The sequence below is a fragment of the Myotis nattereri genome (assembly GCF_964212035.1).
Source record: "Myotis nattereri genome assembly, chromosome: 1".
Lineage (NCBI taxonomy): Eukaryota > Metazoa > Chordata > Mammalia > Chiroptera > Vespertilionidae > Myotis > Myotis nattereri.
Window position 1 is genome coordinate 162409355 of NC_138075.1, and position 25619 is coordinate 162434973.

A 25619-nucleotide genomic window follows, 5' to 3' on the forward strand; every position below is an offset into this window, starting at 1 on the left:
AACCCAATGTTCCCATACTAGACTCTGAGAAGACTGAAGGGCATCAGTCATTTTGTTTTTATAATATTTATGCAAATACAGATTGTTTCAATGTCATTTTTGGAAACTCGGCTTATCTTTGCTATTAATCTTCTTGTTAAAAAAAATAAAGTATAATTACAAGTTTGTTCTCTTTTATTTCCTGTTATCCCTCTCCTCCTGGCTACTTCACCTACCTGAAAATTGTTTCCCAGACAGAATGGGAGCCATGGGAGCATCTTCAACTATTACCACTTCCTTACTGGAAGTGGGTAGCTGAGTGATTAACCTTTGCATCAGGAAAACTTGGATTCAGATTCTGGCTCTCCCCTGCCCTGACTTATGTGACTGTGGGAAAATTATTTAACTTTTCTGAGTCTTATATATAAAATTATTATCATAATTATTAATTCATAGGATTACTGTTATAATTAAATGAGACAACCAATTGGAAACATATAGGAGAGTCTAAAGTGCCTCTTAGTTTCTTTAATGTAATTAACTAGATCCCAAAAGGTAGACATCAAAATGCTGAATTTCTGAATCTCGATCAGATTTAGTAACTAATCTTTGGGATGTAACTGGGTGTTAATATGAATATTAAAGATACTATTTGGTGATTGGTTATACCTCTGATGGCTGTTGATTCTTTTTACATGATTAGAAGCCACAACCAACGGTGTGACAAAGAAAGAGTTGACGACCAAAAGTGCAACAGTGACAGATCTTCCACTTCCAAATAATGTTTCAACATTACAAAGTTCCCAAAAGAAGAGTAAGTATAAGCATGTGTGCTGAAACGTTAACCTAGTGTGTTAAATAGAATTGTATTTGGAATGTTTTCTAGACCTCTGCTACCAAAGAACCATGCCCCACCCATATTTCCTCCTAGTCTCTACCAAATGAGAGAATCATTTGGCAACTTTGCTTTGTACAGTGACACTCTAGCTCCCCACAGCCACAAATGGCCAGATGCCAATGAAGATCAATTCAGTGGTGGGAAGTCACCTGTGATATCATCTGGCACAAAAATGTGAGCCTGGCCAACAAATTAGACAGTTTGATAAAAATAGGAAATTTCTTAGAAAACAAATTTCTGAAACTGACTAGATAGGAAGTCTGAAATGACTGAAAACAATGATAAATATTGCATTAGAAATTTAAAATGGTTCCATGAATAAAGCTCAATACAGGGCAGCTTCACTTGCTAATTATGTAAAATATTTTGAAAAGAAATGATAATTACTTTCAAATTCTTTCAAGAAGTAGAAGAGGGAACAGCACATAAGTAATTATCTGAGGCGAGTGTTATCCTAATACCAAAGCTAGAAAAGAATAAAAAGAAAAAGCAAGCCAAGTAAACTACAGACCAAATCCCTCATAAATATAGATACAAATATCCTACTAAAATATGAACAAACCAAATTTAATAACATATAAAAAAGATAAAAATATGAACAAGTAGGATTTATCCAGGAATGCAAGATTGGTTTAGCATATTAAAAACAGGTAATGTAATACACTATAATAATAGAATCAGTAGATACAGAAAAATATTTGACAAAATTAAACACACACTAATAATTAAAACTCTCCATAAACTAGAAATAAAATGATACTTCCTCAAAATGATAAAGGACATAAATGAAAAACATACAGCAAACAATATACGTAATAGTGAAAAACAATGTCTTTCTCTTAAGATCTGGGACATAACGAAGATGTCTATTCTCTTCACTTCTGTTCAAAATTATAACCAAAGATTCTAGATAGTACAATAAGGTAGTAGATAGATAGACAGATAGATCCATTCATCCAGATTTGAAAGAAGAAAACAAAACAGTTTTTCTTAGCAGACTACATCATTATCTATGTAGAAAATCCATAGGGTCCACAAAAATTACACAAATTAGTAAAAAATATTTTATATCACAGGATATAAGATATATATTAGCAATGATGATTCAAAAATAAAATTAAGGAAATAATGTCATTTACAATTGCATGAGAAACAATGAAGATATATAGGAATAAATTTAACAATATAAGTGAAAGATTTGTACACTGAACTATAAAACATTTCTGTGAGAAATTAAATATATAATTAAATAGAGAGACGTTACATTAGAAGACTCAATATTTTAAGATAGCAGTTCTCCCCAATTTTATAATTAATTAATTAACATATTCAATAAAATCCCTGTGAAAATCACTGCAAATATGGGGCGGGGGTTTGTTTTTGTTTTGTTGTTTGCTTTTTTATAAATTGATATGCTGATTCTAAAATATATAAAGAAATGAAAAAGACCTAGAATAAACAAAATACTTTTCAAAAAACAAAAACAAAGTTGGAAGTCTTACACAAGCCAATTACAAGACTTACTCTAAAGCAATAGTAATCAAGATAGAATGTTATTGAGGTAATGAATGTTAATAGTAGCATTATTCATAATAGTCACACTGGAAATAATCCAAATATCCATTGACTGATTAAATGGACTATTCTATTGGATTTTCCATTTGAAGTGGATTTGGAATATTCTAAAACATGGGATATCCATATAATGGAATAATATTCAGCAATTTAGAAAAGCAAAATACTAATGCATGTTATAACACAATGAACCTCAAAAACATTAGGCTCAGTGATAGAACCCTTTCCAAAAACATTATATATCATGTAGTTCCATTATAAAATATCCAGAATGAATATTTTTATAGGGGAGAAGAGCAGACAAGTGGCTGCCTAAAGCTGAAGGTGGAACTGGGGATTGAGTGCTAAAAAGTCTCAAGTGAGTTTCTTGTGTTAACGAAAATGTTCTAAAACTAGATTATAGTGATAGTTGCACAACTTTATAAATTTACTAAAAAGTATTGAGTTGCACACTTAAAATTAGTTAATTTAGTTTTAAATTTCTTTATAAAGCTCTGTTTAAAAGCTAAAGAGAAGATAATGTTGGCTTAGTCCAATCAAATTTCCTTTCTGTGTCATGTGAATTAGAAAACCCAAAGAAATGAACAAACAAAAATGTGATTATCTGTGGGAACTAAAGCAGCAAGGTTTTAGTAGAGTGAGTGGAGACAGCCATGGTGATTTCTAGGCATCCCTATGACATAATAAAAAAAATACTATGAATAAGTAGGGCTGATAGAGCAGAATGGAGATAGTACATGGGGAGATGGAGAAACCTCATGAGCAAGATTAAGTTGTTCATGAGAGACAGAGAGAGTAGCAGGACCTGGAACTCCCCTGATTTCTGACAGATTTCCAGTTCTAGTCTACAAATATATTCATAACTACCACTTCTCATACCCTGTCCTCCATGATATGAAGGAATCCTTACTTTTATTGAAAATATCCTGACTAGAGAAGCTAGTAATCTGCCCTAACAGCATGACCAGATGCCATTCATTTTAAATAATGTATATATATTTGTACATGTCCATTGTCTTTAACAAAAAGCAGTTTCTAAGTCTTTTCTTGGGAGGTGTCTTAGGTGGAAGGAGATGGCAAGTGGAAACTGTGCATATCCAAGGCCCACTCTTGTCTTGAAACACATCAGGAACATCTGTTTTTATTCCCCTTTTTATTATGATCATCTTAAGCACAACAGAAAGAAGGTTATCTATTAAGACGCTAATTTCACACAGTAATTGTGAACTAATAATTTTATTTCATGAGACAGTAACCACAAAGAAGGATTTGAAGAGTAGGGTCATTTCTACTTCACATGAAGAACATTTTTTAGGTTAATATTTGGCTTCTTATAAGTATAACCTATCTTGTAGGCAATATATGTATGAAAAGTACCTTTACCAAACCCAAACCTCATAAACCTCATCTCATAATATGATTGCCCCAAATACAAACAAAAATAAAAGTGAACATGCATCTGCTGCAAAATGTGTGACATTTGAGGATTACACTCAATTACTTCGCATGTTGCACTGATACATTCAGTGACTAATGAGGACACTGTAGTTCAGGTCCATAGTTTATTCAAATTAGCACTTATACAGAAGTGAGTGGCCAACCCCATGAGTCATTTAAAACTGCTAAATTTACTTTGATTCATGCAGTACAATGCCCTCTGCATCTCAGTTCTAGGGACTACTGTATTCATTTGGCTTCTAAACACAGTTAGAAGTGACCAAGTAGTGTAAAAAAATACACCCACAAAGCCATTTCTTGAAAAATGAAACACCATGGAAAGCAAGATAATAAAATAAGGGTATTCACTGCTGCCCTTTGCATTTGTCATTTGAGTAACCAGTTCTGTACTAAGTCCTTTGGAAATTTTGTTATAAAAAATCATTCCTCCCCAGATTGTTCACATTCCTGAAGGTGCTTCCTACTTAGCATGGACTCCACTGGACAATAGTGAGTTTATACACATTTCCATTTGTGCATTATGAAACCAGGAGCTTGCCCAGATTCTTAGTTAGCACCCTTTCCATTTCCACCCCTCACATACATAAACGTTCAGAAATAGTGGCGCTAGCACAGAGAGGCAGAAAGAGAACAAAACAGTCTATTGGTGGGGAAATTTGAACAGATGAAAACTAGTTTTCCTCTTAAACATATGGGCAATGAGTCCTTGAATAGTGACTATCAAATAAAGGCACTGTGGGTACCTTATCTCAGGTGCAGGCTTGATTTGGAGTAAAGAAGAGTTAGTGAGGTTTGCTGCTTTACTCCCCAGAAAGACAGAATGTAGGTCAAAATGAAGTTTGTCCTGAAAACAATTCTAATTCTAATTTTTCTCATTCTTTTAAAGTCCTCTCTCTCTCTCTCTCTCTCTCTCTCTCTCTCTCTCTCTCTCTCTCTCTCTCTCTCTCTCTCTTCTCTCCCTCCTTGCTTTTCATCACTTTGAATATCTCATGCCAATCTCTTTTGACTGAAATGTTTCTGTTGAGAAACCCAGACAACAAAAAGCTAAAGGAGTGAATTACCACCAAACCAGTATTACAAGAACTGTTAAAAGTCAGAGAAAGACAGATACCATACTACAGTATTTCACTTATATGTGGAATCTAATGAACAAAATAAACTAACAAAAAAGTTGTGTGTATTTCTCTTATTTTACTCTTTTATTCTGTCTATAGAATATACATTCCTAGAATCCTAGAATTTTTGATAAATAAATCTTCATTAATTCAGTGCTCTGACATTATAATGATGTGGTGGCCCTTTGAATTAATTAATTTATTTATTCCCTGAAGATCCTTTGGAGGGCATCTGTGTGCCATGCCTTGTAGCTTCTGGGGGTGGCCAGCAATTCTCTGTATTCCTTAGTTTGTAAATACATGGCTTTAATATCTGCCTCTTTCTTCACACGGACTTCTTCTCTGTCTTTGTCTTTTCTTATAAATACACTAGAGGCCCAGTGCACAGATTTGTGCACCAGTGGGGTCCCTCAGCCTGATCTGTGGGGATCGGGCTGAAACAAGTCCGGTGCATGGATTCGTCCAGAGCGTGTCTGGCCCATCTCACCCGGTCCGATCGGGGCCGATTTGGGCCGTCTTGCCCAGTCCTGACCAGGGCTGATCGGGGCCGGCATGGGAGGGACCTTGGGAGGGCTCCAGGGCATGTCCATCCCGGACCACAGCAGCAAGCTAACCTACTGGTCAAGCATCTGTCCCCTAGTGGTCAGTATGCATCATAGCGACTGGTGGAACAGTCGAACAAAGGGTCTGACACTTAGCATATCAGACTTTTATTATATAGGATGTGTCATTGGATTTAGGGCCCAACCTAATCTAGAAAGATCACTACTGCAAAGACTCTTTTTTTCTAATAAGGTCACATTTACAAGTTTCAGATGCACATATCTTTCCAGGGAGGGAAGGGGTGTCACTATTTAACCCACTCCAGACCAGATCCTGAATTTATCTTTACTACACGTAGATTTCAATACATTTGTCATTGTCTATATACAGGGCTACTTTGCTGGGCATTGAAGGGTAATTCAATGGAAATGTCAATCATAGGAGTCCCCACCTTCTGATATCTAAACTGTGGAAGGACTGGGTGTGAAACTCTGTCATAAAACTACAAATCTTCTCTTCCTGAGTTCCTTATTTCTTCTAATGGCTTGAATATATGGCATCCTCTCTGACTCTTCTTTTTTTCCTTTCTTGTGCACATACTGATGATTTCTGAGGAAATAATAGAAAAGAGAAAGGAAGATGGAAGGAAGGAAGCAAAATAAATGCTTTACTCGCTGGAAAATGAGTCATTCAGGTTTCAATAATCAGATTTGAAAGCAGGCACAGTGCACAGTGTAAGAGATTGACAGGGAAGAAGAGACTGTTCTCCAAAGAGAACCTTCCTTTGGTAAATTCAGACTTGGCCAAGGAAAAAACGTGGAATAAGATTTCAGATAGAAGGCAAATTAAGATGGACAAAATGCCAATACATGACTATATTAAGGCAAGTGTTTAGAGAGAAATTCTTGTAAGGGTTTTTCCAAGCCAAAGCTTCTGCTATCACAGTATATACAATATTACAGACTTGAAATCTGAAGGGGAAAATCTGGCTGTTGTTAAGTAGAAATGAATAACACTTATAAGTAATCAGTAGGTTATTAAGTAGGAGTTAATTGCATTTGTATATAATAAGTAGTTCCTCATATGTTTCCTTTTGCATAATTCTTATTTGAATATGGAGTTGATTTCTACACAAAAAGCATAGATAATTGTAGACATTTTAGATATATTCCTGGATGAACATGAGAATAGCCTGTTGTCTAAAAAATTACACGAAGTCCTGCAATTTTTAAGACAACATACCCTTTTCAAAATAAAAATTGTGCATTCTAATCATGTCAAGGGGAACTTAGCTTATTGGTTATAAATAATGATTCTGAAGTGAGATTTCTTAGCGTCAAATAACAGCACAACCATTTGTTTACTTAACTTCTCTGTACCTCAGTTTTCTCATCCATAAAATATTTTATAATGATGTTATGCCCATCTCAGATTCTTGTGAAGATCAAAAGAGATAAAAACAGTGTATGGCAGGTAAACACAATAAATTATAGCTCCTATTAATAATATTCCTGCAAAAGCCCGGCATTGTTGGTATTGATGACACCAGTTTCACAAATAAAGAAGCAGGTTCAGAAGATTAAATAACTTGGCCAAGTTTCAATTAAGAAGATGAAATTCAAACCCTCTTTTTCTTGCCTCAAACCCCATAAACTTTATTATACTACACTTGTTCTCATTGCAGCTATTTTACATAAAGTAGCTAAAGGAAGTAGAAAACAACTAGCTTTTAGTTGGATGTATCATATGCTTGACAAGTAGGTGTTCAATAACTGTAACACAAGAGGTTGGCTGAGTGGCTGTTGGCTGACAGACTATAAACCTATGTATGATTCTAACAAGGTTACTGCTCTCCCTGTTGCCCACTATGCCAGACTTAGTCTTGACTTATTCTTGACTCTGTGTGTGTGTGTGTGTGTGTGTGTTTCCTTCCCCTCACATTTGTATGGTCTTCATTTGTTCTTCCCCTTGTTCTGTGTATAACTATATACAGCTCCCAACTTCTTACTCAAATTCTATACATTCATCAAGGGTCTCTACAAGATTTTACCTCAATATTTTCCACAGCTTAATGAGAGTTGCCAGATATGTGCACCATCTGCACTATTATTTATTTAGTACTTTCTTTAAATTGATGCAACTTTTCTTAAATTTGTTTGAAAAAGATACTGTTATCTTAAATGCAAAACCAGTTTTACTGGCACAGGCAGGAGCTATCAAATCACTATAATGTAAGCAAAATAAAATTAAATTTTAGCTAGATTTTGCCGCTTGCCGAAGGCTCTGAGTTTGAGGCTTGCTTGCCCTTGGTTACAAAAAAATAAATCAAATACTTACCTGTAGGGGAGATACCATGATCTTGAAGGTGGTTTCCCAAGGCCAGGCTTATACACTGAACTCCAGATGTGCTGACCCCTATCATTTCCCCAGATGTGGAAATAAACTGTATCATTTGTGGTCGTGGGGGATTGTGCGCTCACTTTCTCCTGAAAAAGAACAAAAAAATCAAGGTAAACCCATGATACGTATAAATGACATATTTGCATGAAACAAATTTTAAAACTTCCTCATTTAAATCATCAAATAAACTGAAAGAAAGCAAAAGTGGAATAACTTTATAATTGAGTGTTTCGATGTTATTTAATGCCACTTTCCAGTACAGCTTATAAAATCTCTCATACAGTGCTATGCATCTCATCCTTTGGAAAACATTAATTTATCTGATCTCCCAGACCCATTATTTCTTTTGTGAACGAAAAGATTTATTTATGCCACTTATTTGGGAAGTGTATCATAATGTTTTTTATATGCTACTTAGTTTATAAAATTTCTTGTAGACACATGCCAAAGGAATCCTCGAGATAACAAAGTCTTAGTCACAAGTCATGGTTCAGCCAAAGAAGAAATAATCTCACATACAATGACTTGATCCATGCCATGTATTGGAGAATGATAAAGAAAACTTGAATGGTTTATAGCAAATTATTTTAAGCAAATTATTTTAAATTCTTTATCAGTAAAGAATTATATTTGGGAATAACTATTTATTTTTTCTCCTGGACCTATTAAAATGTTCTGCGTATAACTATATACAGCTCTGTATAGCTGGAAACACAATATCCTTTGTAAGAGAAGACTATTCAGCAAAGTTATTTGTTGTATTGTTGTTTAAGCTTTCTGTTTTAAAAGCTAATTATTTGAGTTAAAGTTTAGCTTTGTATTAATGAGGATTAAAATTTAACAGTTTAGAAGTCCATTTGCATTTCTTAAGACTTCAGTATCGTATTAGAAAATCAAATTCAACAAATAGATTTAATTTGTCAACAATCTTAAGCTGCTCATCTTTATTAAACACCTGAATTTGAGAATAGGTCAAAAGGGTGCACTAAACTCATTTGCTATTCAACTTGACTCACTTCCTCTGTAGATCAGATCTTGGCCCTTTCTCGACACACATGTGTATTCTGAAAAGTATAAATAAAAGACAGGAATAATTATAGTTATCTTCACTTTTGGTTAATCCCCATAACTTAGCCATGTTCACAGCATTCACCTCTATTATGCTTCTATATCCATAGAACTGACTTCAAATTTGAAAGTGCTATGCCTATGAAAACACAGTATTTCTTCAGAATAATTCTACTTGCTTTCAGAAAAATAGTACTATTTCAATATTGATTAAATATTTAAGTTTTGCAGAATTTTGTCCTCAGAATAACAATATATTCATTCATATATAAAAATATGGTCATCTTAGGACTCAATATAGACCCAAAGATTGAATTGGTAGATGTATTTTTTAAATTCTGCTACACCTTAAAACATAGTTACTTTTATTTTATATAAGTTTTAACAAGTTCTAAAATTATTATACATTTTTGAAGGCTGAAAAAAAAATACACAACTGAAGGTTAGTCAGAAGGTTTTCTCTCATACAAATTTAAACATTTTTCATTCTTCATGCAGTCTATCAGCAAGAAAGGTTATGACCTGATATTAATAGCCAGAGAAACAAAGGGTTTTTGATTGTCTTTGTATTCTAACCCTCTAGCAGCTGATAAATATTTTATCTGCATCTTCCACATACAGCATTATGCCATGTTCAAAAGTATTTTAACTAGTTTTCAAATGTTGGACTTAATTGCATAAGCTTTCCTTTCAGAATAGTTTAGTGGAAGAAAAGCTGTCTGTTTTAGTAAAAGGAGATGGACACTAGAACCAACAGGCCTGACTTTTAATCATTGTACCCCCTTGAGAAAGTAGTTTTACTTCTCTCAGATGTTTTCAGGTTTCCAAATGAGTATCTCTCTTGTAGACATCAACAAATAATACATGGCACTGATCATAACAGTTGTTTTAAAAATGGTAGCTATGATTATCCAACTAGCCATTTTAAATAAAGCATTAATTTTCCCTTAAAACTAAATTTAGGTAAGTATAATCAGCCTTAACTATTAATAATAATAGTAACATTATTATTATTATTATTATTATTTATTATTATTATTTTCTACCCTCATTTGTTCATTGTGTGTGTGTGTGTGTGTGTGTGTGTGTGTTTTACTGAGATCTATTTTGCCATGTCCTGGTGGTGGGCACTGGAATTGTGGCTTGATTGAAAAACGTAATCTTGGATGGACCTAAAGGGTATTATGCTAAGTAAAATAAGTCGGGCAGAGAAAGACACATTCACTATGATTTAACTTATATGGAGAATCTAAAAAACAAAACAAATAAAAAAAAAAACAGAAATAGACTCATAGAAACAGAAAACAAACTGATGGTTCCTGGAGGAAGGTAAGTGGGGGAGTGGGTGAAAAAGGTGAAGGGATATAAACTCTCAGTTATAAAACAAATAAATCATGGGATACAATGCACAGCGTAAGGAATATAGTCAATAAAGTTGTAATGATTGTATGGTGATAGATAGTTACTAGACTAGACATATCATGGTGATCACATAGTAATGTATATAAGTGCCAAATCACTGTTGCACACTGAAAATTATAACATTACATATCAAGTAGACTTTAATTAAAAAATAGAAATCTCTGTCCTCATGGAGTTTACATTCTGACAACAATTTTTTTTAAATAAAGTAAATGTTACTGTAGCAATGAAAGTACTGGTGAGCAAATGAAGCAGAGTGGTGGACTAGTATGAAGGGAAAAGAGGAGAACTTTAGATAAGGTGGTGGGAGGTGACCTCTTTGAGTGGTGATATCTGAGCAGAGTCGTGAAAGGTAGAAGGAAGCCGGTGTTAGCCTGAGAGAACATGAGGTACAGAGGAGAACAAGCCAACAAGCCCGAGGCAGGAAGAGACCGGTGACTTTGATCTAAACAGGGGCTGACTGGTTGGAAATGAATTGAGGAGTGAGGCAGGGGCCACCTCCTGTAAAGACTTGCCAGCTGTAGCTAGACTAGGGAGCTATTGAAGCAGCCAAATTTAAGTTTAAAAAGGTTTTTCTAGGTGGCCATTATTGCAGGTGCCAAAGGGAGAAATACGGGTTTCAGATGAATAGTAGCCAATTAAGTGGTGAGCGATAGTTGAAATATAACTCGAAGCTAGAGCTGATGGTGGTGACAAAAAAAAAATCAAGAAAGGCCACTACTTTTTGTCTTGTAGGGGGGGTGAGGGGGTAGGGGGGCGAGGGGGAAGGCGGGGAGAGAGAGGGGGCAATAGTACTATGCATTGAACCAAGGAGGGGGGAGTGTAATTTAAGAATATCAGTCAAGTAAAGGTACAAAGAAAGCAAATGGATACTTTAAACATTTATTATTGGGCTTCTATTTGTTTCAAAAATATTTTCTATATTTTCCACATGGCAAGAATTGTTTATGGTGAATATACTCAAAGTTGCTGAAGTGAACTTTATCATTCCCTCAAGTAATCTGACCTGTAGAGAGCTCCTCTGCACTGTATTTACTTTGAAGGAATTCCCTAAATGTCAAAGGTATCTGCCTGAACCTTCCTGAATCTTTCCCAGGTCAAGAATCATATCCTACTAGACACAGACACATGGCAGCCCCACACAGAAAGCACCTGCCGAAGGACCGCTAGTTGTGCTACCTTAATGTATTCAAGATGTGAGATTGTTCTAGACCAGTGATGTTCTAGAGCTCGGTGTGCCAGCATTTTGAAAAACCCTAACTTAACTCTGGTGCTGTGTCACATATACAAATTTTTTGATACTTTTAACCATAGTAAAACAAAGATGTATATTTTTTATATTTATTTTATATATGTAAATGCCATTTAACAAAGAAAAATCAACCAAAAAAATGAGTTTGCGTGTCATCTCTGACATGCATGTCATAGGTGTTCTAGCCCAGGGGTGGGCAAACTTTTTGACTCGAGGGCCACAATGGGTTCTTAAACTGGACCGGAGGGCCGGAACAAAAGCATGGATGGAGTGTTTGTGTGAACTAATACAAATTCAAAGTAAACATCATTACATAAAAGGGTATGGTCTTTTTTTTTTTTTAGTTTTATTCATTTCAAATGGGCCAGATCCGGCCTGCGGGCCGTAGTTTGCCCACGGCTGTTCTAGACTCTCTAAAGCAGGATTCAGCAAATTGTGGCCTGCAGGCCAAATCCAGTCCTCGCCTGTTTTTCTAAGTACGGTTTCATTGGAACGCAGACACACCTACACTTCAGGTATGATGTGTGGCCGCATTCTCACTACAGCTGTAAAGCGGGGTAGTTGCTACAGAGACATGGGCCACAAAGCCTAACCTATTTACTAAGTAGCCCTTTAAGTCAAAGCTGACTGACCCCTGCTCTAAAGTATCTTTTAACCATGAAGCCTCATGTTCTTATTATTTAAGGGAAAGCAAATCTCAGATGAGCTAAGTTCTATGTTCATTTACCACTTGAAATAATTATGAGTAGATCCGATACTCAGCATTTTATTTTAGTGATTTTCTTTTCTTTTCTTTCCTTTAAAGCTGAAAATCAGAGTTCAGTCAATACAACAGAAAGGCCAGGTAAGTGAATGTTTTTATCCTCTGAGGATGTTTGTGTGTAAAATCCCCAAAACAAGACAAAGTAGATCAACCAGTTTGAGGGCAGGGTGAAACAGTCAGGGAAAACATTATATAGCAACTCAGATGTTTATTAGAGCGCAGGTTTAAAAATAAAAGCAGACCAGGGGAACACACAAGAATGTGCTTGAATATTCTGTGGCTTTAGTGAGTGGAACCAGCCCTGGTATGTAGATGAAGCCTATGGGATTGTCCTCTGACCAGAACCTGCTTTTCCTGGTCTGTTTCTATGATTGGCATGCCCTCTCCCAGAAGTATAGTGTGTCTATAAGCTGTTTTCTCTGTATTTCCTAACAAAGCCTGGTCCTGGCATACAAAGAGATGATGTTATAAACCACAGTTAACAGCCTAAATTTTGTCACGCCAAGAAGTGCTCATGTTTTGCCATCCTTAGTTTTAAGCGGAATGAATTTCAGATGATGGGACAGCAGGAACTGAAAATGATAATTGGATAGGGGAAGATGGTAACGTTGAATCTGCCTGTTGTTTCGAAATCAAAAATTATTTGGTGGATTTTTATCTTCTTACATTCTATCTGGTACTTTACTAAATGACAAGTCTCTTAGGTTCTCAATCCTGGTCACCTCTGGTATTTATAAAATGAGAAATATGTGAAATAAATATACAAGATCATGTAACTTTTTTAAAAATCAGAAAAATAAAGCCATGAAAATTTTAAGTGAATCTAATAACATTTTCACAGCAAACGGCCTAAATAATCATCATAATCTACCTTCTACTTTTAATGTTCAAGGAATTCAAAACTGAAGTGATTATGCTTTTAACTTTTAACGATGTATTTTCTGTATATCTCATGAATGAAGAGTTTAATTTTTATATTATCAGTTCTCTGTATCTCATCTCATCACCACGTTTGCATTCTCATCTCCATTGACATAGTCTGGAAATGCACTCGAAAGAGCACTGGAAACAACCTAGCAAAACCAAGCATACAGTAGTACATCCAGGCAAAGAGCGAGGCTTGGCTTTGCGTTTGGTGATGCTGTGCATTTCTGGAGAAGTCCTTCCCTCTGGTCCACAGACTGGCTCTCCTAGAAGAGCTGTAGAGGGGGAACTGGGAAGCTGCGGAAAGCCTCAGCTCTTTTTAAGGAGGGACTGAGCATCCTTTCTTTTGTTTAGAAAAGTTCCTTTTGTTTACAAAATGCCAGCTTTAGCTATAAGTGATTTTTAAATGTAATGAATAGCCCATTTAGAATATTTTAATTTTGAGTTATGGAAACGAATGCTCCTAAAACAGACAATAAAATGAGCCAAGGATTTGAATAGTGGACTAGAAAGAAATGACACTAATTTCATAAGCCACAAGAAAAGTCAGTCTCAAGTTTCAGATATATGTTGTGGCTAAAGACTAAATCAAGATTTACTAAAAAATAATAATAATAGCATTTATTAATAAGATATTCATTTAAACCTCTGTTAACAGATGTAATTGTGTTTATTTATTTAAAAGGTTTGATTATATATATTATCAAAAATGTTCAAATATCAAATTTGTGAAATATTCACCCATATGATCAGGAGAGGGACATTTAAAAACAATATTTCTTTTTTAGGTAGAAGCTGAGGTATTGTTGTGGGATTGCTTTCTGACCAAAGATCAGCCCACAGAATTGTTAATACTGCTTCTTTTTAAAAAAAATAAATATGAGTTAATATGCATGTGTTTGACTAGATCATATATATTTATCATATTTGATTTTTTTTCATATTATTCATCCAGCTTTAATTTTCTTGAAGAATGATGTTTTTACCACCCCTTTCAAAACCTATTAGTAAGGATCAAGAAACTGATGATTGTTTTATATAGGATCTTTTTTTGGAAATCAAAATAAGTAAGACAACTCTACAGAAAGTGTGAATTATAAGATATTATACACAAATATGATGTTTAATATTATATACTAAAGATAAAAGAAAGGTAGTTGTAGTTATATGGAAATGATTGATACAGGTCTGAAGACATATCCATTCATTTTATTCAATAGTATGCATAGACAGCTATAGTTAACAATGCTAAGGATGGAGAAGTCATGCTCAATGTCTAAAGCATGCAGGGAAGTCCAACTTAAACTTCTCATTGTAACAGATCTGATAAGACTTCAAATTTAGTATGATACCCTGCTAAATATACAGAATAGTATGTTCAGCCAACCATTACTGAGGCATTCAGTAATATGGAAGCTGCCATTAAGTTTCCCAAGAAAGACTGGTCAGCATCATAAATAATTCTAAAATTCTAGTAGTTGTGTAGGTATAAAATGATAGACAAGTTTCAGATGACCTAAAGTTAAGATTGATTGAGGGAAACATGTTTTTCTTTAAGTTGTGGTTGTGTTATACATTGAATATGGGAAAAGCAGTTTAAGAAAGATGAGGAAAGGGTTTATGAAAAAGTGACCTTCTAGCTGCCAGATTATTCTGCCTATTCATTTTCTGTGAGTTCAGAGTTCCTAAGGAGATGGAAAGATTCACTATAAAGTGATGAAAGGCTGTTTATTACTTAGCGACTTCACGTGGCTATTAAAAGTTTAAGCAATGATGGAATTCACTTCTCTTTAGCGTTATCATTTTTCCACAGACTTGTCCTTGTAAATAAACCTCTTTATTTCCTTGATAAAAGACCTCAGCTCTGAAGAAAAATGGACATACATGTTTCAGTGTATTAGGAAAGAAATAAGCCATTTGCCCCTAATTTTGAGGAAAATACAATTATATTAGTTGGGGTTCTCCAGAGAAACAGAGTAAATAGGATAGATAGATAGATAGATAGATAGATAGATAGATAGATAGATAGATAAGTGATAGATAGATAGATAGATAGATAGATGATAGATAGATAGATAGATAGATAGATAGATAGATAGATAGATAGATAGATGATAGATAGATAGATAGGTAGATACAGATAGATTAATTATAGAGGCTGAGAAGTCCCAAGATCTGCAGTCAGCAAGCTGGATGCCTGAAGACTCAGGAAAGTTGACAGTGTCGTTCAGTCTACATGCAAAGGCTTGAGAACCAGGAGACCCAATTGGTACCAGTCAGAAAGCCAGCAGGTTTGAAAATAAAGAAGAGCCTGTATTTCAGTCTGAGTCCAAAGGCATAGAAAGACCAAAGTCTCAGCTCAAGGCAGTCAGGCAGGAAGAGTTTCTTCTTACTCAAGGGAGGATCAGCCTTCTTATTCTTGAATTGGATTCAACCAATTAGATGAGACCCTACATTGGAAGGCAATCAGCTTTACTCAATGACTGATTCAAATGTTAATCTCATCCAAAAACACAATCACAGACACACACAGAGTAATGCTTGATCAAATATCTGGTCATCCCAAGGCCAACTCAAGTTAACACATAAAACTAATCCTTACAGAAGTATTCCTATAGTGACCAGCACACCTTGTGAAGGGTTTCATTGTACCTATTTTCTTCACTTTCCTTCATTGTATTTTAGAAGCCCTACTGCATTGTAGATATTAATTTTTTAAAATTTTTTTATTTATTGATTAAGGTATTACATATGTGTCCTTATCCCCCCACTGCCCCCCCCCACACACACACACACACACTCATGTCCTCACTCCCCTGGTGTCTCTGTCTATTGGTTAGGCTTAAATGCATGCATACAAGTCCTTTGGTTGATCTCTCCCCGTCACCCCCACCCTCCCCTACCTTCCCTCTGAGGTTTGACGATCTGATCGATGCTTCTCTGTCTCTGGATCTATTGTTGTTCATCAGATTATGTTGTTCATTATATTCCACAAATGAGTGAGATCATGTGATATTTATCTTTCTCTGACTGGCTTATTTTGCTTAGCATAATGCTCTCCAGTTCCATCCATGCTGATGCAAATGGTAAGAATTCCTTCTTTTTTACCACAGCGTAGTATTCCACTGTGTAGATGTGCCACAGTTTTTTAATCCACTCATCTGCTGATGGGTACTTAGGCTGTTCCCAAATCTTAGCTATGGTGAATTGTGCTGCTATGAACGAAGTGTTCTCCTTTTCAAAAGCCAATGGTCAGGTTTGATGGTACTTATATCTGTTCTGGCTTCTGATTTTCCATCAAAATTAGTATCTATGAACCCCATGGTTCATCCTGTCATATTTGTCCTGTCATATTCACTGTGCTCAGCACCCTGTGCAATTCCAGTGGATTGGTTGCTGATTTCCAGGAATTCATATAATGTGAAGCATGAATCATTCTATGCAGATGATTATTTACCTGAGTATTCTAATGTTGAATGACAGATTCTTGACACTATTATTCAGTTAGGATCTACTCAAGCTAAAAATACACCTAAAACCAAAGCAATATCTAGAGGTGTGTTGTTGTTTTTGAACTTGGAAATGTTATGATGCTTGAAAGATAAGTTGAGAATAAGAACTCACTGATGTAATGGGAACTATACCAATATTTATGTGGTAGGGAGCGTCTGCCATAAACTTCCACTTAGGAAATTATATAAATCTGGCTATGGCTAAGTGGTTTCTCCTCTGGTTCAGAGATCTGCTGAGTCTCTAAGACATGTTCTGCACTGTTCTTGTATCTCTCCAGTTCACACTGAAAGGCCATAAACTCAGTCTCAAATGATTAGCTGCTCAGCATTCATTTTAAGAACCAATATTTTCAACTGTGGGTATCATTATGGGTGTGTGCTCCTCCAATAAGTTCTACAGTGTGTTTTATTTCAATACATTAAGAATACCTGTCTCCTTGTATGCACCTGCATGGTCTGGTTTGGCCTGTTGAAGGAAAGAGGTGTTCAATTTATCTTGAAGGAAAGAATACATTCTCGACAGGAGCCTAAATTGAAATAGATTATATTTCATGTAACAAAAATAAGAGGCTTGTACTTATAACTCATTCCTACTGAAATGCAGCAGCTTAGGCAGCATTGGGCTGCAGTTAACTCCACAGGCACTAGAGCCTGAACTCAAATCCTGCTTCTGCCACTTACTTGCTGTGTGACCTTGAGCGAATTATTTCTCTATGTTTCACTAAAATGCAAATATTAACAATACAATAATTAAGTGAGTTAATATTTGTAAAACATGTAGAATAATGTTTGGCACATAGTATCTAGGGCTTGAAAACAAAATATCTTTTAATATTTTTATGTCCATATTTTGGATCACTTGCATTCACGTTCTCAGAAAGCATATGGCACAGTTACATATTGAAAAGCTTCTCAGTGTTTTCAGGCCATACTATCCAAAGTGTGAATCTGAGTTAAGATGATGTATCTATGTTTAGGGAGGGGTGAGAACATTCTAAACCTTTCAGAATGCTGAGAAAAAATGTAATTGATCACTGAGAATAATGCCACTAACAAGTAAGAGAACTCAACTCAATCCAAATGCCATATATATATATATATATATATATATATATATATATATATGCTAATTAGACACTGGCCATCTTCCAGCAGTTGGGGGGGAGATCAGGCCAGCAGGGGAGGGCCATTGGGGGCAAGATCAAGCTGGCAGAGGAGGGTCATTGGAGGTGAGATCAGGCCTACAGGAGAGGGCAGTTGGGGGCAACCAGGCTGGCAGGGGAGGGCAGTTTGGGGCAAGATCAGGTCAGCAGGGGAGAGCAGTTGGGGGTGATCAGGCAGGCAGAGGCAGTTGGGGGCGAGATCAGGCCGGCAGGGGAGGGCAGTTAGGAGCGATCAGGCAGGCAAGCAGAAGCACTTAGGGGCAATCAGGCAGGCAGGCAGAGGCAGTTAGGGGTGATCAGGCAGGCAGGCAGGTAAGCGGTTAGGAACCAGTGGTCCCAGATTGCGAGAGGGATGTCCGACTGCCAGTTTAGGCCTGATCCCTGTGGCCTAAACTGGCAATCAGACATCCCCCAAGGGGTCCCCGATTGAAGAGGGTGCAGACTGGACTGAGGGAACCTCCCCCCCACTGCACAAATTTCATGCACCATGCACCATGCACTCATGGAGACAGAGAGAGAGAGAGAGAGAGAGAGAGAGAGAGAGAGAGAGAGAGAGTAATGGAAAGGAAACCAAGAGAGTTTTGAGTCATACTTGGCTTATGGCTTATGGCTTAGCTCTTTCACTATTGTCAGATGAGTTACCTTATCTTTCTGAGACACAGTATCTTTCTTTAAAGCACAAGATTAAAATGATTAAGAATAAGGTGAATTAGCACATATGGAAGTAATTAGCACAGTACCTCACTCCTTCTTTGTAGATTGTACATACTTTTCTGTAAATTAATAATAAGTCATATTCAAATCACAAAGTAAAAATACATCTTCCTTCTTCAATATATATCTCTATAAACTTATCATCTAAAGTAAATAAAACTCCATTCACAGCTTTTACTGGGTTAGAGGACATTGTTACCTCAGATTAGTCATATTGATGGCCCAGAGCAAAGTAAAAGAAATTTGAGATAAAATTTTTTCTTGCATTACTTTAAGAACACAACTATGTCAGAAAAGGTCGCCTTTCATATTTTGCCCATTAACTAGATAGGGTATGCCCTCATGGGTGAAAATACATTCTAGTTATGACAAAATCTGTATTGAAAAGAACCTTGACAAGAATCTAAAATCTTTGAGCTAGAAGAGACTTCAGGGATCATATCAGCATGTTCTTCACCCAAAACACAGGCTGGTACCAACTACGCTCATAGCATTTATTGTCTGTAACACTTATGTGCCACTTCCTTCTGTAATAGACCATTTTCCTCTATGATAACAAAAACCTAGAGTAGACCATGCTTCCTTTCCCTGAGTGTCAGAATCAATTCTTATTGCAATGCCAGCAACTGTATTAACTTTTAGAAGGAGCCTGTTTGTTTCTTCCATTTGCATTTGTTCCATTTCCTATTTCTATTTTATTCACTTTATGGCATATGTCATTGCTTACGTTCCTCAAATCCTTCTTGTTAAGAGTTAGTTTATAAGTAAGAGTCAATAAACAATAACATAGTCTCTCCTATTTTTATCCCTGACATATTGTTGTCTTACTAATTTTCTCTTCACATCTATCAGCGTTGGGCTATGCTTCTCACTTTCCCTGCTATAAATCCTTAATCTCTTCTACTCTGCTGTATTTCCTTCAACATCTACTCTTAGACCCAGAGTTATATCTATTTTTTTCTGTTATTGCAGAATGAATGAATAAACTAATGATACCATAATTTTACATATATAACAGGCCTAAATTAAGATTAAAAATGTAATCTCATTAGTACACTTAGTCTTCAACAGCAGTCACTTTTGCTGACAAAAATGTATGCATTCAGCAAAGACTTGTGGACCTTACTTCTGGACAGTATTTTAGCATTTGGAAACATCAGTGAGCAAAATAAAGATTCTTGCCATCAAGCATTTTGTATTTTGGTATGGGAGAAAAATTATGCTAGATAAATATATTAATTAATAAGTTATATAGTAAGGTAAAAGGTGATAAGTGCTATGAGAAAGAGAAGGTGTAGAGGGGTTTAGGAAGGAGGGATCATAAGTTCTGGAGAGATGCTGTTTGCATATTGAAAAAAGTGATCAGGTAAGCCTCCCTGGAAAGAAGTGAGCCACCTAATCGGTGGGGGAAGAGCATCCAAGCAGAGATTGAATTTGAGGAGATGCTTGGTATGTTTAAGAAACTGCACCGAGGAAGTGGGCAGAGAGAGAGGAAAGCCAGGGCATTGGCTGGATACATTACCCAGGGCTATTGTAAGGACTTTGGTGTGTTTTTTTTTATAAGTGGAATGGAGAGACATTGGGGATTTTGAGCAGAGAGGTGATATGATCTGACTCATGCTTCATAAGTGTAACGTGAGATCTGAGCAGACACCGTCCAGTGAAGCAAGGATACATTTTCCAGGAGCCAGATGATAGTAGCTTAGTCTGAGGTGCTCTCAGGGTAGATCGCATGAAGTCTCCAAATCCTGGATGTATTTTGAAAGCTCATCCAATAGATAGCTTTGATGATTGTGTGTGGGATAGGATGGAAAGATATAAGTCAAAATAGTTCTAAAGTCTTTGGCCTGAGCAATTGAAAGGAATGATTGCCATCAGCTAAGATGGGAAGGCTGTAGATAAAGCAGAAGTCCCAAGTTTGGACATATTTGGCTTTAGATTTTTATTATTTTCTGAAAAGCCAACTGGATTTATGAAGCTAGAATTTAAGAAAAAAATCTAGGCTACAAGTATAAATTTGGGGTCATTGGCATTGATCATTGTATTTAAACCTTAATATTGAATTTAATCACCAAAGAAATTAGTGTAGCTATAGATGAGGAACAAGGACTAAGTGCTGGCCCCTCCAAATCTGTGAGTCAAAAAGAAGAGAAGGAATCAGCTAAAGAAACTAAGAAGAATAGGCCATAAGGTAGAGAAAAAGAAATAGATTGTGCTTTACTGGAAGCCACATGAAGAAAATGGGTTAAGGAGAAGTGAAAGATTTAGCTCCAAACACTGAAAAGTTCTTTTTAAAATGGAACAGGAATCCATCAAATTGCAATTAGAGACCTGTTCCAATTATTTTTAAATAATTGAAAGTGATTAATTCAATTGAATTTACCCTTCAGACACATTGAATGTACACATGTCCCAAAAAAGTGTAGAAAACATAAGAGAAATAAGACTAGAATACAGTTTTACTTTTTTTTTTACACTAGCATGTTTTTTTCTCTACTGTCTCTCACACTTATTAATTACTATGTATTATTTGACTGCCTCTAAGGAAGGTTCCAGAAGATCATCAGAGACTCTTTCGGTCCAAGTCCCTCCTTCCAGGAAAAGCCTGCTTTCATGCTCTTGCCAGGGTCAATCGCTGGGTGGGAGCAGTCTGGGGAAGGCATGGCTTCAGCCCAAACATAGGGATGGAATTTAGAGAAGAGGTGGGGAACCTTGGTCAATTACACTGTCTCTAGTTGGCGTTTTGTGAGGTGCATTTTCATAGTCACCTCAGGTGCTGGGACATCAACAAGGTCTTCTATCTTTAAAGCTCCCAATCATTTATCTAGTAATTAGTTTACAGCACAAGCTAAATATGTACCACTGTCAGACATCAATGGCATAAATCTGCATACATATTATCATAACAGTTTTAGTTCTGAGGGTCTCTTTATTATAATAGACTTTGTTCTGAGGGTCCCTGCCTCAAACAGCCAGCTCCAAGTTCTGGCCCAAAGCTTGCAAATTGGATTTAAATCATGACACAACATATCTGCAATTCAATAAGCAATACAATCACCAAAATTCAGGGTTCAAGAGCAAACCCATATAATCTAAGAGTGCCATCCATTCCAATTTTCCCCATTCCTGACTAGAGCAAAGAAGCATCTGAAAACATAGAGGTTTGGTATATTTTTACACTTAAAATTTTGGAGAAAATTAGGTAAATTGGCTTCGGTTGAAAGATACAACTCTCCAATGGCCTAATCATAATATAATAGGATATTATAAGAGAATAAACTAATAAAATATAATTTAAGTCATTTATGTAATTTATAATCATCTATACCAGTGGTTCTCAACCTTCCTAATGCCGCAACCCTTTAATACAGTTCCTCATGTTGTGGTGACCCCCAATTTCATTGTTACAAATTGAACATAATTAAAGCATAGTGATTAATCACAAAACAATATGTAATTATATATGTGCTTCCCAATCGTCTTAGGCAACCCCTGTGAAAGGGTCGTTCGACCCCCAAGGGGTTGTGACCCACAGGTTTAGAACTGCTGATCTATACTAATAAAAGGGTAATATGCTAATTAGACTGGACATCTTCCGGACAAAGCCACAGTGGCAGGGGCCAAGGCAGAGGCGGTTAGAGGAGATTAGGCAGGCAGGCAGGCGAGCGGTTAGGAGCCAGCAGTCCTGGATTTCGAGAGGGATGTTCAACTGCTGGTTTAGGATTAGGCCTAAACCAGCAGTCGAACATCCCCTGAAGGGTCCTGGATTGGAGAGGGTGCAAGCCAGACTGAGGGATCCCCCCCTCATGCAAGAATTTCGTGCACAGGGCCTCTAATATTATCTATAATAATAAAAGCATAATATGCTAATTAAACCAAACAGCTGAAGGACATTCCAGATGTCATTCTAGACGTCCTTCCAGACGACCTTCTGGACAAAGTTGTGGCAGGTGGGGGCCAAGGCAGAGGCTGCCACCACAGCAGGCATGGACTGAGGCAGAGGTGGTTAGGAGTGATCAGGTAGTTAGGGGTGATAAGGCAGGCAGGTGAATGGTTAGGGGCAATCAGACAGGCAGGCAGAGTGAGTAGGGGTGATCAGGCAGGCAGGCAAGCAGTTAGGGGTGATCAGGCAGACAGATGAGCAGTTAGGAGCAATCAGGCAGGCAGGCAGAGTGGCTAGGGGTGATCAGGCAGGCAAGTAAGTGGTTGGGGTAATCAGGCAGGCAGGCAAGCACTTAAGGGCGATCAGGCAGGCAGGCAGGTGAGCGGTTAGGAGCCAGCGATCCAGATTGTGAGAGAGATGTCCTACTGCTGGTTTAGGTCAGACATCCCCCTAGGGTTCCCAGATTGCGAGAGGGTGCAGGCCAGGCTGAGGGACACCCTCTCCTTCCCATGCACGGATTTTGTGCACTGGGCCTCTAGTATATAATATAAAAAGTATCAAGTACTCTTCTAAGCAATTTAAATTATTTTTACTCATTTAATTTGTACAACACTGGGATGTAGAATTATTATAATCACCATTTGTAGATGTGAAAGCTCAGACACAAAGAAGTTAAGTATAAACTATCGGAACTAGATAGTTTATACTTAGAACTGTAGCTGCCACTTAACCTGTCTATGAGAAGGTAATAAAGTAGGAGTCTTGAAAATTAACCCTTGGGAAATCCCAGATGGATTAATGCCACTGGTTATTTTATCAGCCATCTCATACTCTACCAACACAATAGAATAACATTCATTTTCACTAAAACCCTGGACACTGAAAAAATAAGCTGAAATTCTGAAGGATTCAGCTAGTTCCTCTTCTTTTATTTAATATTCTTTTTTTCTGCCTGCCGACTGCACTAGTCTGATATTTTTCTTTGTTCTTATGGGCATATATCTAGCTTTCTCCCACAGATCTCCTACATGGTATAAACTCTAAAAATTATTCTTCCCCCACAGATGTCAAAATGCATGAGCATTTGCAGTGCATGCTGGGCTGTGGGTGGCACAGGAGAAAAGATCCAAGGCAGTCAAATGCAATATCAGTTTCTTTGGGGCAACTATACATGGCCTCAATACTCTTGAGGGGCCATGATTATAAGAGATGTCTCTTAGTTCAGCCAAGCTGCCAGCTACATTTTACTGCACACTCACTGTAGTCAGAGCTCCATGTGGGGTGTGGTGGGAGTTGTGGTCTTCTCACTCCAGAAACTTGAAGTTCAGTAGAAAGACAAGGCAAACAGGTGTGATGAAAAGATATCACTTTATAGAACAAGAAAAAGTAGATGATTTTTCAAAAATTTTCTAAATTTAATCTTATCCAAAATTTATAAGAATAAGTTCTATACACTTATAAAATATTTGATTACTTGTATTTCTTTGAAATTTATTGAGATTTGTTGGTTTTGAATTGTATATTTTTATTAATTTTTTGTTTCACTCCTTCTAACTAAAGATGGCAAATGTTGACTTAAGCAAACAAATATAATTATAATAAATTTAATTTACAGTTCTTTGAAAGAAAAGATTATGGGCAGTGGTAAAAATGTAACCAAGCAGCAGTTACTCTAGATAAGCCACATAAATGTAAACCACTGCTGAGCTTTAAACATGAAAACAAAGGATTTTTTTTATTTTCCCCCAACTTTTAACCATAGCCTCAACTGCAGTCTTTCTTTTTAACCAGTAAGTAACACTATAGAAATGAAGTCCTGTGTATTTATGTTCATTATAAGTATGTGTGATGGAAAAAATCACTATCACCCAAAGTTATAATATCTGAAATGTGAATAATGCTTTTGTATAGATTTTCATCCCAGGAGAATCTCATGCTGTAGGTGATACAGGTTGTAGCCTAAGATAAGAGATGTACTCAAGTTTTTTTGGCTGTTCTTGAAGATGCACTACTGATACCCAGGTTTTGAGGTTCAGAATGTAATTGTTATTACAGGAGGAAAAGATGAATTTAGGATTTAATGTACAATTGTATGTATCCTATTATTCAATAAGAAAGTGTTTTCATAGATTTTCAGAAATGCAAACTCTTTGAATCTGCAAAGAAATTCAATAAGAAGAGTTAACACTATAGTTTGACTCTGGCTGTCTGATTTTTTCCTACAGTTAGCACTTCACAACCAGATGCCTCACCTTCTCAACCCAGTATATTACCCCCAATGTCAACAGCAATTGCAGAAAACATCTCACAATCTCAAGGTATGATTTCTGTGTGCATGACTAGAAACTCACTTTGCTCAACTCCTTATCACCAGGAAAACCCTACCAATCTTTAAAAATATAACAACAGCTTTATTAAATTATAATTGCTATACAAAAACACACATCTATAAAAGGGGAGACATGAGGAAACTGTTACAGGTGATGGATATGTCTATTGCTTTGATTGTGGTGATGGTTTCATGGATGTATGTCCAAACTCATAAAATTGTATACATAAACACCCGGACAATCTTAATTTGCAAAACAGAATTCTTTCAGAATGAGATCAAATGTATTCATTTGAAGCATCCTACCTATAGATCACAGAGGCTTACTTAAATTGAGGATAAAGGGAGGATTGTGAGGATTGGCACATTAACCAAAGGTAACTCATTTTTTCTTTCTTAAAATAATAGGCACTGAGAATGAAAAAAATGCAAGCCCTTCTTCAACCAGCTCCTCTCATTCCAGTGAGTAACAGACATATCTTCATTCATAGACATAGATATGCAGAATATTTTAATGTTAGCAATAAGGGAAGGAATTCAATTACAGATAGACTTTTATCAGCTTTACTGAACCTGCAATCCCATTAAAATCCTGTCTGACTGCCACTTGCTTAGAGAATT

At 36.4% G+C, this 25619-nt stretch overlaps 1 protein-coding gene and 1 long non-coding RNA gene across 2 annotated transcripts in view; one reads left to right on the plus strand and one right to left on the minus strand.

The window, feature by feature from the left end:
* EMCN (endomucin) overlaps positions 1-25619 on the plus strand; it is a 105040-nt gene that overhangs the window by 58195 nt on the left and 21226 nt on the right. Inside the window, exons 4-7 of the mRNA XM_081085630.1 lie at positions 683-793; positions 12516-12554; positions 24895-24987; positions 25407-25460. Of these exons, the coding sequence (XP_080941756.1) occupies positions 683-793; positions 12516-12554; positions 24895-24987; positions 25407-25460 (297 nt within the window). The remainder of the gene's footprint in view (positions 1-682; positions 794-12515; positions 12555-24894; positions 24988-25406; positions 25461-25619) is intronic.
* The window catches only part of LOC308515128, a 62489-nt gene continuing 42910 nt past the window's right edge, over positions 6041-25619 (minus strand). The window contains exons 2-4 of the long non-coding RNA XR_013995647.1: positions 8985-9032; positions 7906-8054; positions 6041-6177 (exon numbers count right to left, since the gene is read on the minus strand). This is a non-coding gene — a long non-coding RNA (uncharacterized lncRNA). The remainder of the gene's footprint in view (positions 6178-7905; positions 8055-8984; positions 9033-25619) is intronic.